Source organism: Catharus ustulatus, chromosome 12, assembly GCF_009819885.2.
Source record: "Catharus ustulatus isolate bCatUst1 chromosome 12, bCatUst1.pri.v2, whole genome shotgun sequence".
Taxonomy (NCBI): Eukaryota; Metazoa; Chordata; class Aves; order Passeriformes; family Turdidae; genus Catharus; species Catharus ustulatus.
This window is the reverse complement of record NC_046232.1, coordinates 21,588,226-21,606,942: the sequence shown is the minus strand read 5'-3', so window position 1 is coordinate 21,606,942 and position 18,717 is coordinate 21,588,226. Positions and strand designations below refer to the sequence as shown.

General features: G+C 58.6%; 2 protein-coding genes across 8 annotated transcripts in view; one reads left to right on the top strand and one right to left on the bottom strand.

Annotated features, from left to right (window-relative positions):
• The window catches only part of PPIP5K1 (diphosphoinositol pentakisphosphate kinase 1), a 41,557-nt gene extending 33,619 nt beyond the window's left edge, over positions 1-7,938 (bottom strand). For 6 of the 7 annotated variants that reach the window (XM_033070896.2, XM_033070899.2, XM_033070900.2 and 3 more), the window contains exons 1-7: positions 7,392-7,466; positions 3,572-3,739; positions 3,112-3,286; positions 2,423-2,618; positions 2,240-2,330; positions 1,155-1,240; positions 792-946 (exon numbers count right to left, since the gene is read on the bottom strand). In XM_033070896.2, coding sequence (XP_032926787.1) covers positions 792-946; positions 1,155-1,240; positions 2,240-2,330; positions 2,423-2,618; positions 3,112-3,258 — 675 coding nt within the window. In that variant the 5' untranslated portion in view covers positions 3,259-3,286; positions 3,572-3,739; positions 7,392-7,466. Of the gene's footprint in view, positions 1-791; positions 947-1,154; positions 1,241-2,239; positions 2,331-2,422; positions 2,619-3,111; positions 3,287-3,571; positions 3,740-7,391; positions 7,467-7,659 lie in introns of those variants that run through there. The other variant, XM_033070897.2, reaches the window with a different exon arrangement.
• A 215-nt stretch (positions 7,939-8,153) lies between these two features.
• CKMT1A (creatine kinase, mitochondrial 1A) lies at positions 8,154-16,904 on the top strand. Its single transcript, XM_033070892.1, has 9 exons — positions 8,154-8,385; positions 13,327-13,525; positions 13,860-13,955; positions 14,071-14,292; positions 14,731-14,816; positions 15,722-15,845; positions 15,977-16,111; positions 16,430-16,555; positions 16,647-16,904. Exons 1-9 carry the CDS (start codon positions 8,237-8,239, stop codon positions 16,761-16,763), a joined length of 1,254 nt encoding a protein of 417 aa, XP_032926783.1. The 5' UTR covers positions 8,154-8,236; the 3' UTR covers positions 16,764-16,904.
• The last annotated feature ends 1,813 nt before the right edge of the window (positions 16,905-18,717 follow it).

Below are 18,717 nucleotides of genomic sequence, written 5' to 3'. Positions count from 1 at the left end.
GCAGCAGGTATCTCATTTTCCAGGCTTTAAAGAGGAGAAAAATTACTATAGACCATCAACTTGTCTCCAATCACTTCAAGGATATGGAACAAAAAGAAAAGTGAACAAAGACCTACAAAGTAAGGAGCCTAATTAATATGCAAATGAAAATAAATTATGACAGGTGATAATCCATTCAACTTCCTTCTAGGACCATGACTGACTTTATCAACATCGAGGATGATGTTGTTTTCATTTTTAGTAAGGCTTTGGACACAGCCTCTAGAGGCATATCTGTATCTTACCTAAGAGAACAATCATTTTAGGGTTATTAATGGCAGATGTGTAACTGACTGGAAAAAAGACACATCACAGCTGTAACTGTTCACTGGCAAAGTGGAGGAAGTGAGTAAGGACAGATTTCCTGTGGAATCTAGGAATAAATACAGCTTTTATCATGTGTGCAAGCTACACTAAATGGGAAGGGAAAGAATGATAGGATTTTTGAAAAATTAATCTTGATAAACCCAGGAAAAATCAGCACGCAATTCAGAACAGGACACAGTGCTGCCTGACTACAGGATAAGGACCACCCAGAGGATGGGGAGGTGAAATCAGCAAGCACTACCACTAAAACACATCCTTCCATGGTTCCCAGGTAGATGGGGTAGAGCTAAAAAGTTCTAAGAAGGTCTCAACTTCCCCAACACAAAACCTTCCTTTCCCGTTCACCTGCCCCAACACTCCTTCCTGAAGCCACGTGGGTGTCAGATCTGCTGGTTCCAACACCAACTCTGGAGACCCCTGCTCACCTTTCGGAAGAGGCGCTGGCTGCCCCCGCCTGCCGAGGTCGGGTAGTAAATGTACACGTTGTGGTCTTCAGCACTGACCGGCTTCTCTACAAATGGCTTTGGGAAAACTGCTCCGTTCACCTCCACATGGTCCTCTCCTTCCACCAAGTTGCACTCTAAAGACAGAGTACAGCAGCAGCACATCAGGAAAGGTGAGACAGTCCCAGTGCAGAGCCACAGCCCCTTCAGGGCCATCAGACACCTTTGCTGTTGGGACCTTTGCCCGTGAAAAACCAAAAAGACTCATGAGTCAGGCCTCTTTGAGGTGACTGAAGGTATCTGTCCTCTGCAGACTATCTTAAACAGCAGAGCTTGGACACTGACCTTCTGGTCTGTCAGGATCTCGATTGAGCACAGCATAGCGGGGAAGGTCTATTCCCTCTTCTTGAAGGATCCGATACACTTCACGCCTGGAGAGGACAGAAGCAGCGTCAAGAAGAGTTTAGAAGGTCCTCAGTACGCATCAAGGGAAAGACTTCACTCCCACTGATGAAGAACACAGCCAGATGAACACAAAAAAGCATCAACACAGACCGCAGGTACTTCTCAGCATATGCTCTCTGGATGAGTCCTACAGGCTGTGGGGTTTGCCTCAGTCCTGCTCTGGACACAGATGCCTTGGAGTAAATCTCTACCTGGCCTAAACATGGATGCTCAATTATCAGCACGTCCCCAAAGCACAGCAGCATACCCAGTACACACCACCCACCCAGACCTGCCCTCTTGGAGAGTGCCCTGTCATGCCAAGCTGCCCAGTGTCCAGCCCTGGCAGAAGCAGAAGGAGCCTTCTTTCATCCTGTGTCAAGGGGAAAACCCCAGTTCTTTCACAAATTACACCTTGGGATGCCTGCCAGCACCCACATAACACTGCTCACCACCCCAAAGACAGGGCAGGAAGTTTAGGTTCTGTTAGGAGCCCTACTCACACACAGCCAAAGCAGCCTAGGTGTAAGAGAAGTACGTGGCCGCTTGTAGCCTCCACCAACGGGTGACTGAGAAACCTCACTTGTCTGACCAGCACACATTCCATAGATTCTGACCCATCCTTGCTCTCTGTTTCTGACCCAGAGCCTCATCTCACCACTTGGCTTTCCTGCTTAGAGACTAGCCTTTTTTTGCTTTAGTCATGGCAGCCTTGTTCTGTGAGAATTCTTCTACTCTCTACATCCCAGCCACTCCTTACAAGACATTTACACCAGAAAACAAAGCATGGTTTTACATGGTCTCAGTGGTTTTACCCTCAAAGCCATTATTCCCCTCCATATTTTGGAGAAACCTCAAAAAGCCACTGTTAAGGTCCCCTTCCTCCTCCTCTCACTCCCTTGAGACCAGAAAAATGAAGTTTCCACAGCATGCTGAGAAGAATCAGAGGAAGAGGGAAGGGGCTTCAGTGGCTCACAGACACCCACCTGTCCTGGATGTAATACTGCATATCAAGGTCGTTGATCAGAAATGGCTTGCACAGCTTGGCATAAGCAACTGCCTTATCCAGGGGGAATCCTGAAATACAGGGTGAGGACAGAGGGCAAGGCTGAAAGGAAACTCCCTTGCTCACAGCTCAAGCAGGCCAAGGACTGCTATAGATGTGTTACCTTTGGAGTGGAAGGATATCAGGCAGTCACAAGAGGGCCAGTTCTCCACCGGTTCATTCAGAATAACATCTTCCCCCATGATCACCACAGTGATGTACTCGAACTTGCACAGACGTTCCAGAATCTGTGTCATGGGCTTTGACTTGGACTTTTTGGTCATGGCACAGATTCCCACCACAATCTGCCGTTCTGGTGGCTGACAGAGAGGAAGACAGAGATCAGTTTAGTAGCATTTAATATAGCACTGAACAGGAGCCAAAAGCAGTCAGGAGCTAGAGATCGTTTTTACTGCATCCTGTTCTTGGAGGTTACAGAAAAAAAAGAATGTTTTCTTTCTGTAGAGACACCTCTGCCCTTTTCACAGGTGCCAGAGTTTTCCTCAAAAATTTCCCTGGTGAAACAGAAAGGTTTACAGGAGTGTCAGGTTAAGTCTCCAGAACAAAGAAATCCACTAGTTTTCCCCAATCAGACCTGCAAGCAAAAGGGATGGATTTCCTGAGGCAGTGAGCACAGCAGAATGACGTAATGTGTCCTGTCATAAATGCCACTTGCTGTCCCACGGCTGTGCCAGGTGCTGTGTCCCCTGCAGTCCCAACTACCTGCAGCCCCAGCAGCAACCAGGCAAAACCTGGTTGAGACCCAGGGATTCTGCACAGGTGCCCCAGCCCAGAACGCCGGGATCTCCTTACCGACTCCTCCTCTTCATCATCTTCAAAGAAATCAGTTTCATCTGTCTTCATGTTTGATCCCAGAAATTCTGTCTCATCATCTCTGGAACCGACAACAAACCTGGGAGCAGAGTTCTCTCCCTCACTGGAGGTCGTCAGGGACGACATTGCAGCTTTGGTGGCCGACCATCCCGCTCTGGAATCACAGAGTGCAAAAGGGAGAGAGAGGTCAGATGCAGGGTGATCCCAGGGCCAGCTGCATGACGAAAGCAAGTGATGGTGGGGAGGGCAGGGACTGATCCAGCATGAGGGAACCCAGGGACATTGCTACCCAGCACAAAAAGAGGGAACAGGAAGACACTCTCAGGGTGGGAGGGGATCTGGAATTTTGGATCATTTTAGATAAGCAGCTCCATTTTTCAATGAACCCCCTCGCACTGGGACAGTGTCACCACCAGCACTGAAACAGTGTAACCCTTACAGTGATGCATGTCCAGCCACTGCCTAAATCGTGGACAGGGACAGGGGACACTCTTGCAGACTCATATGCTCAACGACATCAACTGGGACTCCAGAAGTCAGGACAAAGCTCAGGTCAGTGACAGTGATTTTCCAATTGCCAATTTTCATCATTTCAGCTCAAGAAGACCTACAGTAACAGAGAGAATAGTTTGAGAGGTGTAGGAGTTTGCAGGGAGGAGGAAAAACAAGTGAAAACTCAAAGTCAGGGAAAGAGGACACAGAGGGAGCGTCAGCAACAGTTTGGGTAGCAGGTCAGGGTGTCCGGGTTTGCAAGATGGCACAGAATCACAGAATACACCAAGCTGGAAGGGATCCATCCAGACTGAGTCCAGCTCCTGACCCTGAACAGACATCCCAAGAACCCCACCATGTGCCTGAGAGCATTATCCACGTGTTTCTTGAACTCAGGCTTAGTGCGGTGACCAGTGCAGAGTGGAACAATCAGCTGCTTTGACCAACTGCTGAATATGCTGAGTTAGAAACACCAGGAAAGGAGCACGTCCTCCACTGTCACCACCGAGAGCTGCACTGCCTGCCCCAGAGGGACAGTCTGAACACACCATTCAACTGACCTGCACGTGCCTAGGACACAACTGCTCGCCGCTGACCGAAGCTGCACCCACAGTACCAAGCAGGTATCTTTCACTGCGTTTTTCCTAATTATAAAATAGCCAAAAGCATTCCTCCTGCGTAAGGACCCACTGCTGGATCCAACAGGAAACACAGCAAGCGTGGACTCTGTACATACCACACCAAGGACAATCTCTTCCATCTTAGTCCCGTGCACCGAGCCCAGTGCTGCTGCTCCCACAAAATCCTCAAAGCACAGCACACACCCAGCACTGAAATGTCTCGAGCAGCAAGAGCCAGAGCTGATACTCACCATCAGTGCTCGCTGCTAGTGGGGGGAACACTGCTGGCAGACCAGGGTATGGAGGCATTTACTGTGACTCCACAGAGCCCTGCTATCTCCAGAGGAGGACAGGAGTAGGATTCCCAACATACTCAGGAACCATTTTCATGCCTGTGTCCTGCTGCCTCAGCACATCAGTGCAGAATCACCCCTTAGCAGGTGACACTATCAGCTCAATGACTGCTGATTTAATGAAGTGAAGTAAACCATGCAAAAGGAAGAGGAGGGTTATTTTCTCCAATCTCTCACTCTCCCCTCCCTCCTGGAAAAAAAAAAGATAAAGCAGCAGGAAAACCTTTGCCCTAAGAACTCAGAAAGCAAGAACTTTTCTATATTCCTCCTCCTATCCCAGAGAAAAAGCTTTTTCCTTGCTCAATAGCTCTGTTTCAAAGCCATGACACACCATACTCACATCAGGTGAAAACTCAGAGCCTTAATGAACCCAACAGCCACTGACAGTACAGGCATGCCCATGGTGCTAATAACGAAAGCCTCACAATTTCAGGTGTAGAGAGAGGGTTAACCAGAACCTTTTCCTAGTTTTTGTTAAAAGCAGATCCCTTACCATAGACTTATACCAAGCAACTACAGACTCTTGATAAAACAGAAATTTTAGCTACAGGGCTAACTAAGGCATCAAAAACTGACTGTTGCTCTTAAATGGACACAGGCAAGTGGAGTTCTGTTCTGGCATCTAGGGCAGTGACAGAAGTTTGTCCACCCTACCTGAGCCAGCTCTACTGTTGAACTGGCATGGGGCTCATATGCCAGGAGGGTGGCAATTGCCATTGTGGAACTCTGGCAGGCTCCTGCACAGCACAGAGCCCACACTTTTCACACCAACCACAGCATGCTGATGGTTCTGTCCCTGTTGACTGCTGAGCTATGGAAGCCACCCATGCATTTTGCCCAGTTCCCAGTTGCAGAGAGTGCTATGGGTCCCATCTCTCATTAATCACAGCAAGAAAATTCAGCGTTAATGCTGCCAACTGTGTTGTCCAAGGGAGATGAGCACTAATGTGCCTCTGGCATATGCACACAAAAGCTAAGTACAATTCTGGCTTTGAGTCAGAATATTCAGGGTTGGTAGTCCTGTCACAAATACAGGAGGAAGTACATGCCAGCCACTGCAGCTAAAGATTTCCCTGCTGCACTTCCAAGAAGGGCAGTTGTGATCTGCTGCACAGTCATACCAAAGGTTACCATAATTACCCAATGAGCAATCCAAATCTGCTGACACACAACCATAAATGGAGCCACAGACCTTGCCTCTGATGGCCTGGGACTGATTTAGCTCCCTAGACTGCCCTGTATTAGTGATAAGAAATGGTAATTGTTTCCTGGTTCCCCAGCAGATCGTTCCGGCGCTGTTCAGACAAGGGTACTTACAAAGAGATTTTTCGTTCCTGCTTTTGAGGTACCACACATTTAAGGTGTGAAGATGTGATTAGGTCTTATATTAAGTTTGTACTCAGTGTGGCATTAACCAACCAAAGAGTGTGTTTGCACATCAGGATTTTGTTTCATTTTGGTTTTTAAACAAAAGGTGCACGTGCAGGTGCAGTGTCTCTACTGCCGGGCTGATGGACAGGAATGTGGCTCATGGTATTGCTAGTGGCAGGAATTCGGGTTACTCTGGCATGCAGAAAGCCTGCAAGCAGGATCCAGCTTAGAGACCACAGCCTAGCCAAGCCAGGCCACGTGCAGGATCTAAGTATACACATAGCTGGTATTTTAAAACACTAATGGTGGCAAAGTCTTGTAGAAACTACCTGAAACTACTGATGGCCCTACAACCAACCAACCAGCCAGTCCAAAGACCCCAACCCTGAAAGCTCTGGCCCTTTGCATGACCAGTGACACACAGAGAGCTACTGCCACTGTTACAAGGGCAGTTTGCATTAAGGTTAATTCCATACTTTAAAATGGTGAAAGCTGCGCTCTTATCATGGCCATTTAATTGTTTCAGAACCAAATCATCACCTATTTTAGGGCTATTTGGACATGGTGTATCAGAGAATCCCTGGTAACACAGGCGCTCAAGGTGCTCGCAGCCAGGCAGCTGAAGTTCAGCTCAGTCTATTCCAGCAGCGCTTTCAGCGAGGCCAAAGGCACCAACAGAGCGGAGCAGAGGGAGCACTGAGCCAGGCGCTCGGTTTATCCCGCACACCGAGCAGTGCCGGGCACAGCGCCGAGACCCGTGCCTGACATGGTTCACAACGAAGTTTTTAATCGGACTAGTGAGACCTGTACAGCGTGGAACGCCTCAGCACGGGGCATTCCACTGACACGGGGGCTCTCCCGGAGTTTATGGCAGGGGGGCCGCTGCCGCTCCACCCCGCGCACCCCGCGGCGGGTTCACAGCGCCCGCCAGGCTCGGGAGAGACAGCGGGCCCGGGGAGCGGGGCAGAGGGACGGGCGGGGGCCGGGCAGCCCCGCGGGCAGCCCCGCAAAGGCGAGCGGCCGCTGCCCCGGGAGCGGGCACCGACAGGCCGAGCGCGGCCGCCCCGAGCGGCCTGGACGAGCCTTGCCCGCCGCAGTGCCCGAGCCGGGCAGAGCTCCCGCGCCGTGCGAGGCCGGACCTCGGGCCAGGCGGGCACAGGCGAGCGGCGCCGGCGGGCCGCGGGGGCGGCACGGGACCGGGCCGCGCCTCGCCGTGGCGCCGCCGCTGCCGCCCACCCGGCGCTCCCCGACAGCCGCCGACAAACAGGGCCCAGCGGCGGCGCGACCGGCCGCCCTATCCCTCCCCGCTTTGCGCTTCGCTCCGCTCCGCTTCCCGACGTGGCCCCGGCCCCTCGGCCGCCCCTGCCCCCGCCGGCGGCAGCAGGGGGCGCCACGCCAGGCGCCGCCATTTCGCTCCGCTCACCTGCGGCCTCCGAGCGCACCCTGCGCTGCCGGCGCTGCCGCCGGCCAATCACCGCCTGCTGACGGCCGCAGGCAGCCAATCGGCGCGGGGAGGCGGGCCGGCCGGGGCGCGAGCGGGCACGGCGTGGCGGCCCCTGGCGGCGGCGGCGGGACCTGCAGCGCGGCCGGGCGCGCCGCGCGCACGTGGGCGCGGGCCCCGCGCCGGGGCCGTGCTGTAACGGCACGCGCGCGGCCGCACCGGGCGGGACACGCGGCCGCAGCGGCCGTACCGGGCTGGGCGCGGGCTTCTACCGGGTGGCCGCTTCCTGTGTGCCGGAGCGGTGCGCCAGCAGCTCCCGTCCCTCGGGGGTCTGCGGTGGTGAACGCGGCGCGCTCCCTAACCCGCCGGTGCGGCCCCGCCGGTGTGGCGGGCACGGAGCATTCGGGGAGGGCTGGTGACCGCCGACAATAGGCTCCTGACCCCGCAACCCATCGCGGGCTGCATCCCGTCGAGGAGCTGTGGTGGCCGCTCTCGCCTTCAGGTGGACGGACTTCGGCCCGCCCGCGCCCGCCCGCTCCAGGGCGCGGCGAGGGGCTCCGAGGTGCGGTCCCGGTACGGAGCCGGCCCGCCTCGGCGCGGCCGCCCCTCCGGCGCTGTCCGGCGAGCGGTGCTGAAAGCGGCGGCGGCCTCGGTGGGGCGGGGCGGGGCGGGGCGGGGCGGGGCGGGGCAGCCAAGCAGGTGGCGGTGCCGCCAGCCCCCCCGTGCCCCGCCGGCTCCCCGCCCCGCCGCCGTTCCCATTCCCATTCCCGTTCCCATTCCCCTCACGTCCGCTGCCCGCCCCGGCGCGCTTGCTCCGCCGCTCCGCCATGGCCAGCACCTTCGCCCGCGCTCTCTCCGCTCGCCGCTCCGCCGGCCTCCTGGCCATGGTGGGCGCCGGCTCTCTCGCAGCCGGCTTCCTACTCGCCCGGGACTCGGTCAGCGCGGGCGACCGTCAGCGGCGGCGGTACCCGCCCAGGTAATAACGCGCGAACGGCGGGGGCGCACGGGCGGGGGGCGGCGAGCGGAGGACGATCCCTGCGGCACCGGCACCGGCACCGGCACCGGCTCGAGCCTGGGCGGCGGGTCCCGGAGCAGCTCATGGGGGCGGCGCGATGGACGCTGCTCGTCCATGGCGGGAAGGACCGGGAGGCCCCGAACCAAGCCCGTCCGGCCCGGGCCACGACGGGGACGGAGCGGCCGCAGGGGCTCAGCCGTGCTGGACGGATCCGCCCCGCCTCGGTCCGCGGGTCACGGCTCGGCGGGCCCCGCCGTCCCGCGCACAAGGACACCGGCACACCGGGTGCGGTCCCGCGGGGACCAGGGAGCGCAGGTTCCGGCTCTCCGGGGTTCGTGGGGGTTGCCGCAGGCCCGTTCATGGATCCGCGCTGGCCCGGGCTGTGAGGGCTGCGGGGGCCGCCCCGGGCACATTGCCGTGTCCGGGGGTTGGCTCTGGACGCTGCGGTCCGGCAGGAATCCCCGGAGCTGCCAGCTGCCCTGCGTGGTCCCAGAGCACCAGGACAAGCCGCTGCAGCCGGGGACGTGCGAGAGTGGAAGGGGACAAACGTTTGATAGTAGGATTGGGGTCCCGGGGGACTTCCCGGGATGACAGGGAGGACACAGATGGGGGTTGTCTGGGAGACAGACCAGCTTGGGATGCAGCAGTGCTGGGACCGCCGGTGCTGGTGGGGACACACCCCAGGCTCGGCCCAACAGGAGACAGGGAGACTTTGCCAATGTCCGGTAGGAGCAGGATGGAGCAAAGGGTCCATTTTGTCCTGCTGGCAGAACACCCAGGATCTCTGACTGTGGGAGCTGGTCTCAGAGCAGCCCCTGGCCCAACCTCATCTGGCTGTACCAGCCTTCCCACGCGCCTGCCTTTGGGACAGGGACTCCTCTATTGAAAGAAAAGCTTTGCTGGCAGGTCCTGGCTCTTCCCCCTCTGGGCCACTTTTTAAAGGGAGGACTGGAGGGGCCTGTGGGTGCTGAGCAAGCAGCTCCATGGGTAGATTTTGGATGACAATGAGATGTGCAGTCTGGACTTCTGGGAGGTGGGCACAGAGTTGAGCTGGGCCAAGTGGGTGCATACATGGCCACAGGCTGGCTTAGGGGTGCTTTTGAGGTAATGCTGGCTCTGCAAGAGCCCTGACCCTATTTGCACACCCGGTGCCTGATCCCTTAAGCCAGATAAGTGTCACAGCTGCAGCACAATGCTAAGGTTCAAGCTCTAGACCAGAAGCTCTCACGTCACTCCCCTCCAAATGTGACTCCCCTCTGAAGGGCTCTTTGCTGCCCAGCCAGGCCAGCAGGACAAGGGCCTCACATTCCCATGGTTCTGCTCGCCATTGCTTGCCATGGCAAGGGGGGTGGAGGAGGCAGAGGCTGATCCTGCCCAGTGTTTGTGCTGCCAGCCCTGAGGAGCATAGGGGGGCAGACAAGAGTGGACACAGTAGCTGCCTGTGTCTCACAAAAGCTAGGCAGAGCAGGGACGGGGCCAGGGCCAGAAGGGGAGAGGGACACGGTGGCCACCAGCCAGTCCTTATGCTGGCAACAGCTGCTTGGCTTAGCACATCCTAGAGGCGGGCCAGGAAAAGGAGGACTGAGTTTTCCTGCCCATCCCAATGCCAGCAGAAACTGTGCACAAGGAAGGAGCAGGGTGGGAAGAAGGCAGCACGTTGCTGCTCCGAACACCGGCAGCTGCTGCCATCCCTGCACCAAATGCCGACAGTCAGAGCGATGTGTTGCGGTGCTGCATTGCAGGCTGGAAACCCTGGGCATGTGGAGGGCTCACAAGGAGCTGGCACAGCTATGGCAAGCTGTGTTGGTCTACAGAAAGTCAAGGACAGAAATTGAGTGAGTTCATAGAATTACAAAGGCCGGATGTTATTGATTATTTACCTCCCAAGAGGGGGATGTTTTCCAGCTTTCTGTACAACTGCAGAGATACAGACATCAGGTCGGGAGGGGATGAAGTCAAGGTGGGGCTGTGGCTGAGAAGCTCTAAAATGAGCCTCCTGGGGGGTTCTGTTCAGTTGGGAATGGTTTTTTGACAGTGCTGACACTTGAAAAGAGCCTGGACAGAGCCCTAGGGGTGAGCTGCAATCCCTCAGTCTGCAACTGAGTCGCCCGAGGATTTTGCCCCTGTAGTCTTTAAGTTAAAAAAGGAGAGACATTGGCAGCAGCCCTGAGGGGTCTGAGCGACATTCCACAGGCTCCTGTCAGAGACACTGCTGGGAGGGCACAGGCACTCCCAGCTCAAGGAGACAGGGGCACCCCGTGCCTTCTGCCCTGTGACAGGCATGGCACCACATTGGGCCACCACCTTGGGGCTCCCAGCCAAAGTGTCTCCAGACAAAGCCCAGACAAAGCCCAAGCCCCCTCCTTCCTGCGTAAGCAGCCCTGGCTGCCTGCCAGCTCCCAGTTCCATGGCACCACAAGGGTCTGCTGCTCACCCCACACACCCCCATGCCTCTCCAGAGGCCATGTGGGGCTGGGACTGCCTGGGCATCTCCAGCCAGTGATGCCAGGAAGGGCACTGGATGCTGCCACATTAGAGGTGAGGAGCTGTGGGGAGGTGCTGTCACTTCTGGAGAAGCTGCCCAGTCAGTAGAGGACGAGGCAATAATCCCTGCTGGCTGCTGAGCAGGTCTGCTCTGGGGTCAGGCACCTGCTTGCTCAAGGGCAGAGAGGGCAGCTGCTGCAGGTCATGGGCAGGATGGCAGGCTGAGGTGAGCACAGGACAGCGTGGGTGCAGTGCTGAGTTGCGCTCCTGGCAGACATCCACGCTTCCAGCCTCGGCAGCCGGGCAGGAGCCTACAATACCACAGATCCATGGAATCAATTGATGAGGCTGGAAAAGACTTGTAAGCTATCACTTGGTTCTGTGGCACAAAACAAAAATTTGTTTGTGGGAACGAAATGGATGGTGCTGAAATGGCCATAATTTTAAAACCGGCCTTGGGGACCAAAACCAAGGGGGTCAAAGCGGCCCAGGTGCAGCAGCATCTTCACACTGTGACAGAGGACCTCTGGACAACCTGAGCACGTGGCAAGAGTGTGGTGCCACTGCCAGAGCCTTCCAGTGCCGGCCTGGACACAGCATCCCCCCACCAGCTCATAGCACCATGGTGAACACAGTGCCAGGTGCTCAGGACCTTCACCCCTGCTTTACCTAGCTGGTCCTAGCAACATCCATCTGAGGTCAGCTCTAGAAGGGCTGAAGAGAGGCTGCCCCACTTTGCTGGCTCTGGTCTGGGGCTGTTCAGGGGAGGATGCACTCAGTCGGCACTGCAGTAGGCACAGCACCTGCAGGCAGAGCCTGGAGTCTCAGGGCTGGGATGCTGAATAGCTGAATACTTCAGGGAAGGTGTAGACAGCTGTGGCAGACAGACAGCATGCTTCAGCCCATAGCAGTCTCCTGCCTGCTGGGAGTAAGCTTTCCTGAGGAGCTCTACTGCTCCTGGGCATCTCTGTCACACAGAAAGCACAGCCAGGGGTCCTGGCATGCCCATGCTTGAGCAGTGGAGGAATCTGTTTAAGTGTCCCATTCTGATCAGCAAATGCTTTTTAGAAGTGTGCCACCCAAGGGAGACAGTGGCCAGCAGACGACAGGGGCAGAAGCAGTGAGGGAGGCCAGGGCAGGCTGTGTCCCATACATGCCACATCAGCCTCTTAGCTGGATCATCTCATAGGGCACAGGTCTGTGTGTGGATTGGGAGCAGCCCTCAGCCCTCTCAGCCATGGGACAAGTTCTTGTCTGGAGCAAATGCCTCCTTCTGCTGCTCCAGGCAGGAGCTGCTGGTGCTTCCCCACAGAATGCAATGGGAGCCCTACCTCCCTTTGTTTCTGCACAGCACAGGAAGCCATGAACAGTAGCCAAGCTGTGGGCGAAGGGCCACATTCCTTGGCCTGCAGACACAGGGGAGGAGGCAGTGGCAGCCACAGGGCTCTGCATTGCAGCACAGGATTAGTGCTGGCAGCCAGAACCAATGCCCAGCGTGAGCCCAAGAGCAGGAGCTGAGCACAGGAGGGTGCCAGGACTTGCTGCTGGTGCTGATGTCTGACTGTTGCTTCCAACAACCAGACCTGCACTAGCCCAGGCACCTTTTCTCCCACATGGATCCCTCCAAGCTATGTCACCCCCAAAGCAGGCCTCTCTCAGATGGGTGTCCCCAGGGATGCAGGACCCCCTTCTGTCACCAGTGTGGTCTCCTGGGCTGCCAAGGCTCAGTCATGTCCCACTAAGGTGAGTGGAGGCACCTTCAAGAGAGATTTGGCCAAGGCAAGTGCTGGCAGGGTCCTGCCCTGCCAATTTCCCTGAGTGTGGAACAAGTACAAAGTACAAAGCCTGTCTAAAGTGGGAATGAGGTCGAGAAACAGCCTCCCACTAAGCTGATTAGAGGAAAGCAGTCCCCTAATACAATAAACTGCAGTGGGACTGGGCTGTTCCCTCTGGCTGCATGTCAGGGTCAGCCAATCTCCTGCCCCACACCATCTGGGGGGCAGAGGTGCAGGGGTCCAGGGATCAAACAAGCCAGGACCCTGCAGAGTGCATGCCCTGCCTCACCTACCCACTGCATCAGCAGACAGGGAGCCCTTCCTTTTGAGCTGGCATCAGGGCAGCCCCAGGAGTGGGACCACCACTCTGCAGCCCAGCTGCCCTGGCAGCTCGGTGTGGAGACAGGCTCACGTGGCCCCACTGCTCACCTGGCAGGTTCTCCCACCCTGGGGCCCTGCTTTGTGTTTGATAAGGAGCCACTCCCTAAGGATTGGTCCAGATTCGCCTGTGGACTCTTGTCTTGGTTCAGTGCCAGCCCTGGGTTTGGGCTCTCCCTGCCCTTGCCCTGCCAGGTCTGCGACTGCCTGCCTGCTCCCAACTGTCCCGTGGCCCCAAAGAATTTGTTGGTGTCCCCTCCCACAGCGCTGAATACCCGGACCTGCGGAGGCACAACAACTGCATGGCCAGCAACCTGACGCCAGCCATCTACGCCAGGCTCTGTGACAAGGCGACCCCAAACGGCTGGACCTTGGACCAGTGCATTCAGACTGGCGTCGACAACCCTGGCCACCCCTACATCAAGACTGTGGGCATCGTAGCTGGTGATGAAGAGACCTATGAGGTGAGTGGCAGCCAGAGCGTTGCCTGCAGCACCCAGAGGAGTCCAGTACCAATGGTACAACCAGCAGCCTGAGGCATCACTGCCCACCTCCTCTTGCCCAGCCTGAGCAGCTGGAGAGGCCTCTGGAAAGTCTCCATGTGCTCCTGCAGGACAGAGGGCTCCTTTGGAGCAGCTGTTCCTGGAGCCCTGCAGCCTCCTGCTCCACTTGTCCTGTGAATTGCTGTTGCACTGCAGGACACACTGTCAGCCACATTGGCAGCGTGGCCCTGCCAGGCTTGTGGCAGGGGCTTCATGAAGCCCTAGGTCTGCTGTACATTGTCCCACTTGCTTGCAGGTGTTTGCTGACCTGTTTGACCCCGTGATCCAGGAGCGGCACAACGGATACAACCCCCGCACCATGAAGCACACCACAGACCTGGATGCCACAAAGGTGCAGAAGCTGGACAGTGCTGCTGCACGCGAATGTCCTTCCTTGGGCCTTGGGGGTAGGGCCCTGCCAGCACCAGGGCCACCCCATGAGCACCCTGTGGTTCTGTCTGTTCCAGATAAAGTTTGGCCAGTTTGATGAGCGCTATGTGCTCTCGTCCCGGGTCCGGACCGGGCGCAGCATCCGTGGCCTGAGCCTGCCGCCAGCCTGCACCCGTGCCGAGAGACGAGAGGTGGAGAAAGTGACTGTGGATGCACTGAGCGGCCTCACCGGGGACCTGGCGGGCCGGTACTACCGCCTCAGCGAGATGACCGAGCAGGAGCAGCAGCAGCTCATTGACGTGAGTCAGTGCAGCTCCCGAGCAGCCCCTCCCCTGGGTGCATGCAGAGCAGGACCCCTGCCCCAGCAAGGCAGCCCAGAAACACAGTGCCACTCAGCCCTCATGAGCCAGGAGCTCTCTGAACTCAGCTCCAGCAGCTCGTGGCCACCTCTGACTCTTGCCCCCACTTCCCTGCCCATGCGCAGAGGAAGGCAGGCTTGTGGCACTCAGCTGGTGCCCCACCAGCCCTGGCACAGGGTGGGCTGTGCACCAGCAACCTTCTGCCTCCCAGGCCAGGAAGGCAAGGGCTCCTACCTACAGGTGCCCTGCCTGGGGGAGCCATGGTGAATCTCCTGCATGGCAAGTGGGACAGTGAGACAGGGAGTACTGGAACCAGTGAGGGTGCCCTGGCTCCAGCCATGCAGCCTGGGTGAGCCCATGAACTCTGCCTCCCTCCAGGACCACTTCCTCTTTGACAAGCCGGTGTCCCCGCTCCTGACAGCAGCAGGAATGGCTCGGGACTGGCCTGACGCCCGAGGGATCTGGTGAGGTTCTGCCCTGGCACTGGGTGGAAGGGCAGAGATGTGGGGACAGTACTGCTCCATCCATCTCAGCCCTGCCACCCACATTTCCCACATTGGCTGTGCCACAGACCCTAGCATGTGGCTCCAGTGCCCCTGGGCCACGCTCACCATGGGTTCTGTGGCCTCACCTGGGAGCTCCTTGTGCACCACTGTGAGCAGTCTACTGTTCTCTACACAAACACAGCACGGTACTGGGAGGATGGACTGTGGAGCCAGTACCAGCTGTCAATCCTGCCTGCTCTCACCATCCTGCAGCACCTTGCACTCTAAGGCTGCCAAAAACCTGTAATTGCCTTCTGCTCCCTGGGCAATCCCCAGCACTCCTCCTGGCTTCTGCACACTGCATGTGACACCAAACCTACCCTGCCACAGTCGCATCTCACTGCTCCCTCCCAGCATCTTTGCACAGCCATGCAACATCCCACACTCTGCAGAGCAGCAGCCAGCACACGTGTCCGCCCATGCCACCCTCACTGATGCTGTGCCTTTATATGGAAAATATCTCCAGAGCACACATGGTCCCCAGATCCAGCTGCACCTAACCCAGCCCTCCAGCGCACACCCATGCCTCTCCAGCCCCCTGGTGCTCCCTGCACGCTGCAAGAGCTGTGCTCCCATCCCCAGTCCAGGCTGGGTCACCACCGTGCTGCCTGCCCAAGGCACTGGAGACAGCTCCTATCACCTGCACGTGGATGGGCACTGGCCCATCTCCAGGAGCATCTCCTGGCTGCCCACCCTGGCACAGTCGGCACACTGGAACCAAGGGCAGCGCTGGCACCACAGTGGTGGGGGCAGAAGGGGCACAGTTGAGTGGGCACAGGGTCTCTGCAAGCTGCCAGCACAGCCAAACACTGCCCTTTCCCTAGGCACAACCACCAGAAGACCTTCTTGATCTGGATCAATGAGGAGGACCACACACGTGTCATCTCCATGGAGAAGGGGGGCAACATGAAGCGCGTTTTTGAGCGGTTCTGCCGGGGCCTAAAGGAGGTGAGTGCCCAACAGCTTCTGCTGTGCCAGCCCCATAAACAGGCAAAAAGGGGCACGCAGGGCTGTGGTGCTGGCCCTCTTCTGGCTGCTCCTTGGCCAGGGATGAATGACTACTTGTGCCTCTAACCCAGGTGGAGCGGCTAATCCAGGAGCGAGGCTGGGAGTTCATGTGGAATGAGCGGCTGGGTTACATCCTGACCTGCCCCTCTAACCTGGGCACAGGGCTGCGAGCAGGTGTCCACATCAAGCTGCCACTGCTCAGCAAGGTATTACCATGGCCAGTTTTGTAGTGAGCCAGGCTAGGACTGTGGGGAGCTCAGCCACAAAGGTGCAGAACATGGGGCCCAGCCCTGTACCACACTCAGGGTCCTTTAGGAGGCAGGGTCCAGCCCCTGCCTGCATTCCTGACCAGAGGGGCCTGGGCCCCAGGTGTCAGCCTGGGTCTCCTCAGGGCAAAACTCTGGGTGGGGCTGGTGACCCACTGACAGGACTGTGAGCAGCAGGGGCTCCCCAGGGAGCATCCGGCTACAGAGCCCTGACCCTTATTGGTCCTGCTGAACGCTGACACTTTCTCTGGGCATCAGGACAGCCGCTTCCCTAAGATCCTAGAGAACCTCCGGCTACAGAAGCGTGGGACTGGTGGTGTGGACACTGCGGCCAAAGGCGGCGTCTTTGACATCTCCAACCTGGACCGCCTGGGGAAGTCAGAGGTGGGTGCCAGACAGAGCTGGGGAGGGAGGTGGCCAAGTGGTGTGGCTCCCAGGACAGTCCCTCAATCACCACCATGTGCTCCTGCTGCAGGTGGAACTGGTGCAGCTGGTGATAGATGGTGTGAACTACCTGATCGACTGTGAGCGGCGGCTGGAGAAGGGCCAGGATATCCGCATCCCCTCACCGCTGCAGCAGTTCCGTCACTGAGGGGGACCGCGGCAGCACCAGCGCTCTGGGACCCAGGTCCCCCTGTAGCTTGTGCGATCTCTGTGCCCAGCATGTTGCTGCATCCTGTAACCCACAACGCGTCAGGTCAGACCCCATAAACATGCGCTGCTGTCGCCTTGACTCGGGCTTCTTCTTACCGCAGTACCCACCACCCCACTGTCCTCCCAGCACCCTGTCCCCCTGCAGAGGCACCACTCGGATTTCCCCCATCACAAGGCTTCACAATCACTGCACAAGGGCTCTGCACCCCCTGCCCCATCCCAACCACCCTGGCCACCTCCCAGCTGTTAGCAGGAGCAGTGCAGCAGGGCCAGAAGTGCTGCATGGCCTCAGGTCCCACACTCAGCAGCGTACTCTGGAAGGTCTCCCCTGGCAAATGAAGGTACTCCTGTGTGAAATGTGTCTTGAGCACTCAGGCGGTGGGAGAGCAGGAGCCAGTGGGCCCCATGCTCCTCAGGATCCTGAATGGGCTGCAGCCAGCCTGTCCAGGATGGGCAGTGCCTGCACCAGGATCTCAAAGGCAGGAGCACCTTCACTGTCCTGGAGAGGTCCCAGAGCACAGGCTGCAGGAAAGAGCAACTCTGCACTGCCTGTGCACTCCACACCTTCCCTCGGACCGCCTTGCTGAACGTCCCACGGCGGGCAGGTTCTGGGCTCTAACGAGGCCGGTGCCAGCAAACGGCGCAAACGGCGCCGAGCGTGTGCGCTACCGAGCGGGGGAGCGGCGGGCAGCGCCCCCTGCCGGCCCCGGGACGCGCAGCACCGAGCAGCACCGAGCAGCACCGAGCAGCACCGAGCAGCACCGAGCAGCACCGAGGGGCCGGCGGGGCCGTTCGGGGCGAGGCGGCGGGCGGAGGGCGAGGGTCCGCACAGCGCTCCCCGAGAGGCGGTCCCGGCCCAGGGCTCGATGAAGTTAGAAACGGCATACGGGTACTCCCCGCAGTCCTGGGGCCGACTGGCTGATGCAGCTCGATATTGGTGATAAAAATGGCAGAAACAGCCCCGGCGGCTGCGCCCATACCGGGGGTGAGCGCCTGATGAGGGCTGGCCCCGATCACCAGCTCTCCACATACTGGGCGCAGTTGCTAAAACTCAGCGGAGGCACCGGCTGACAAGGCGAGGGCGGGAGCACGAGGGCCCGAAGGAGAAAGGGGTGGTGAGGCAGAAGCGGGGTACCGAGGACGTTTCCCCATCTGATGCATTGTCCCCCAAGGCCCGCCTGAGCTGCAAAGGGCAGTGGCGCTGGGTGAGAGTCGCGGTTTTGTGCGGGACCAGCCCCAGGCCCTGGCGGCACCGGGTCACGGTGGCACGAGGCGGGAGCAGGCTGTGCCTGGCCGAAGCTGGGGTGAGCCGAGCACCCCGGCAAGGATGGCACAAACGAGGGCCCTTCCGACCGCAGACCCGGGCAGAAAGTGCAAATGCCGGCAGATGGGGTTACGGGGTGAAGACCCGCTCCCGGGTTTGGCGGTTCTGCCAGGCCCGGAACGTGAGGGGCAGCGGGCGAAAATGCGGGGCTGCGGCGAGTCCAGCGGGGGGGCCTGCGGTGAGTCCAGCGGGCAGGCCTGCGGTGAGTCCAGCGGGCAGGCCTGCCGCATGTGCTGCGCACGTGTCACCGCCGGGCCGGCACGGCGCGATACAGACACGGTGGCCGTGGGGTTAATGCACATCCGTTGGGTCAGCAAAGCTCCCGGAGACCGATAATGGCCCCGGGAGCCTCCGCACCACCCAGCCGGGCCGGGGCAAGGGCAGGCGCTGCGGTCAGGACGACACAGCTCGGTGGGAGGGGACTGCACCGCGGACGGAGGACGGGGCCCAGCGCAGGGCTCCGGCCCGCCCCCGCCGAGCCCGGCAGCGCTGAGAACCGGCGGCGATGAGGAGGGGCCGGCCCCGCCCCCTGGCCCGCGGCCCTGACGTTCCGGCCAATCAGGAGCTG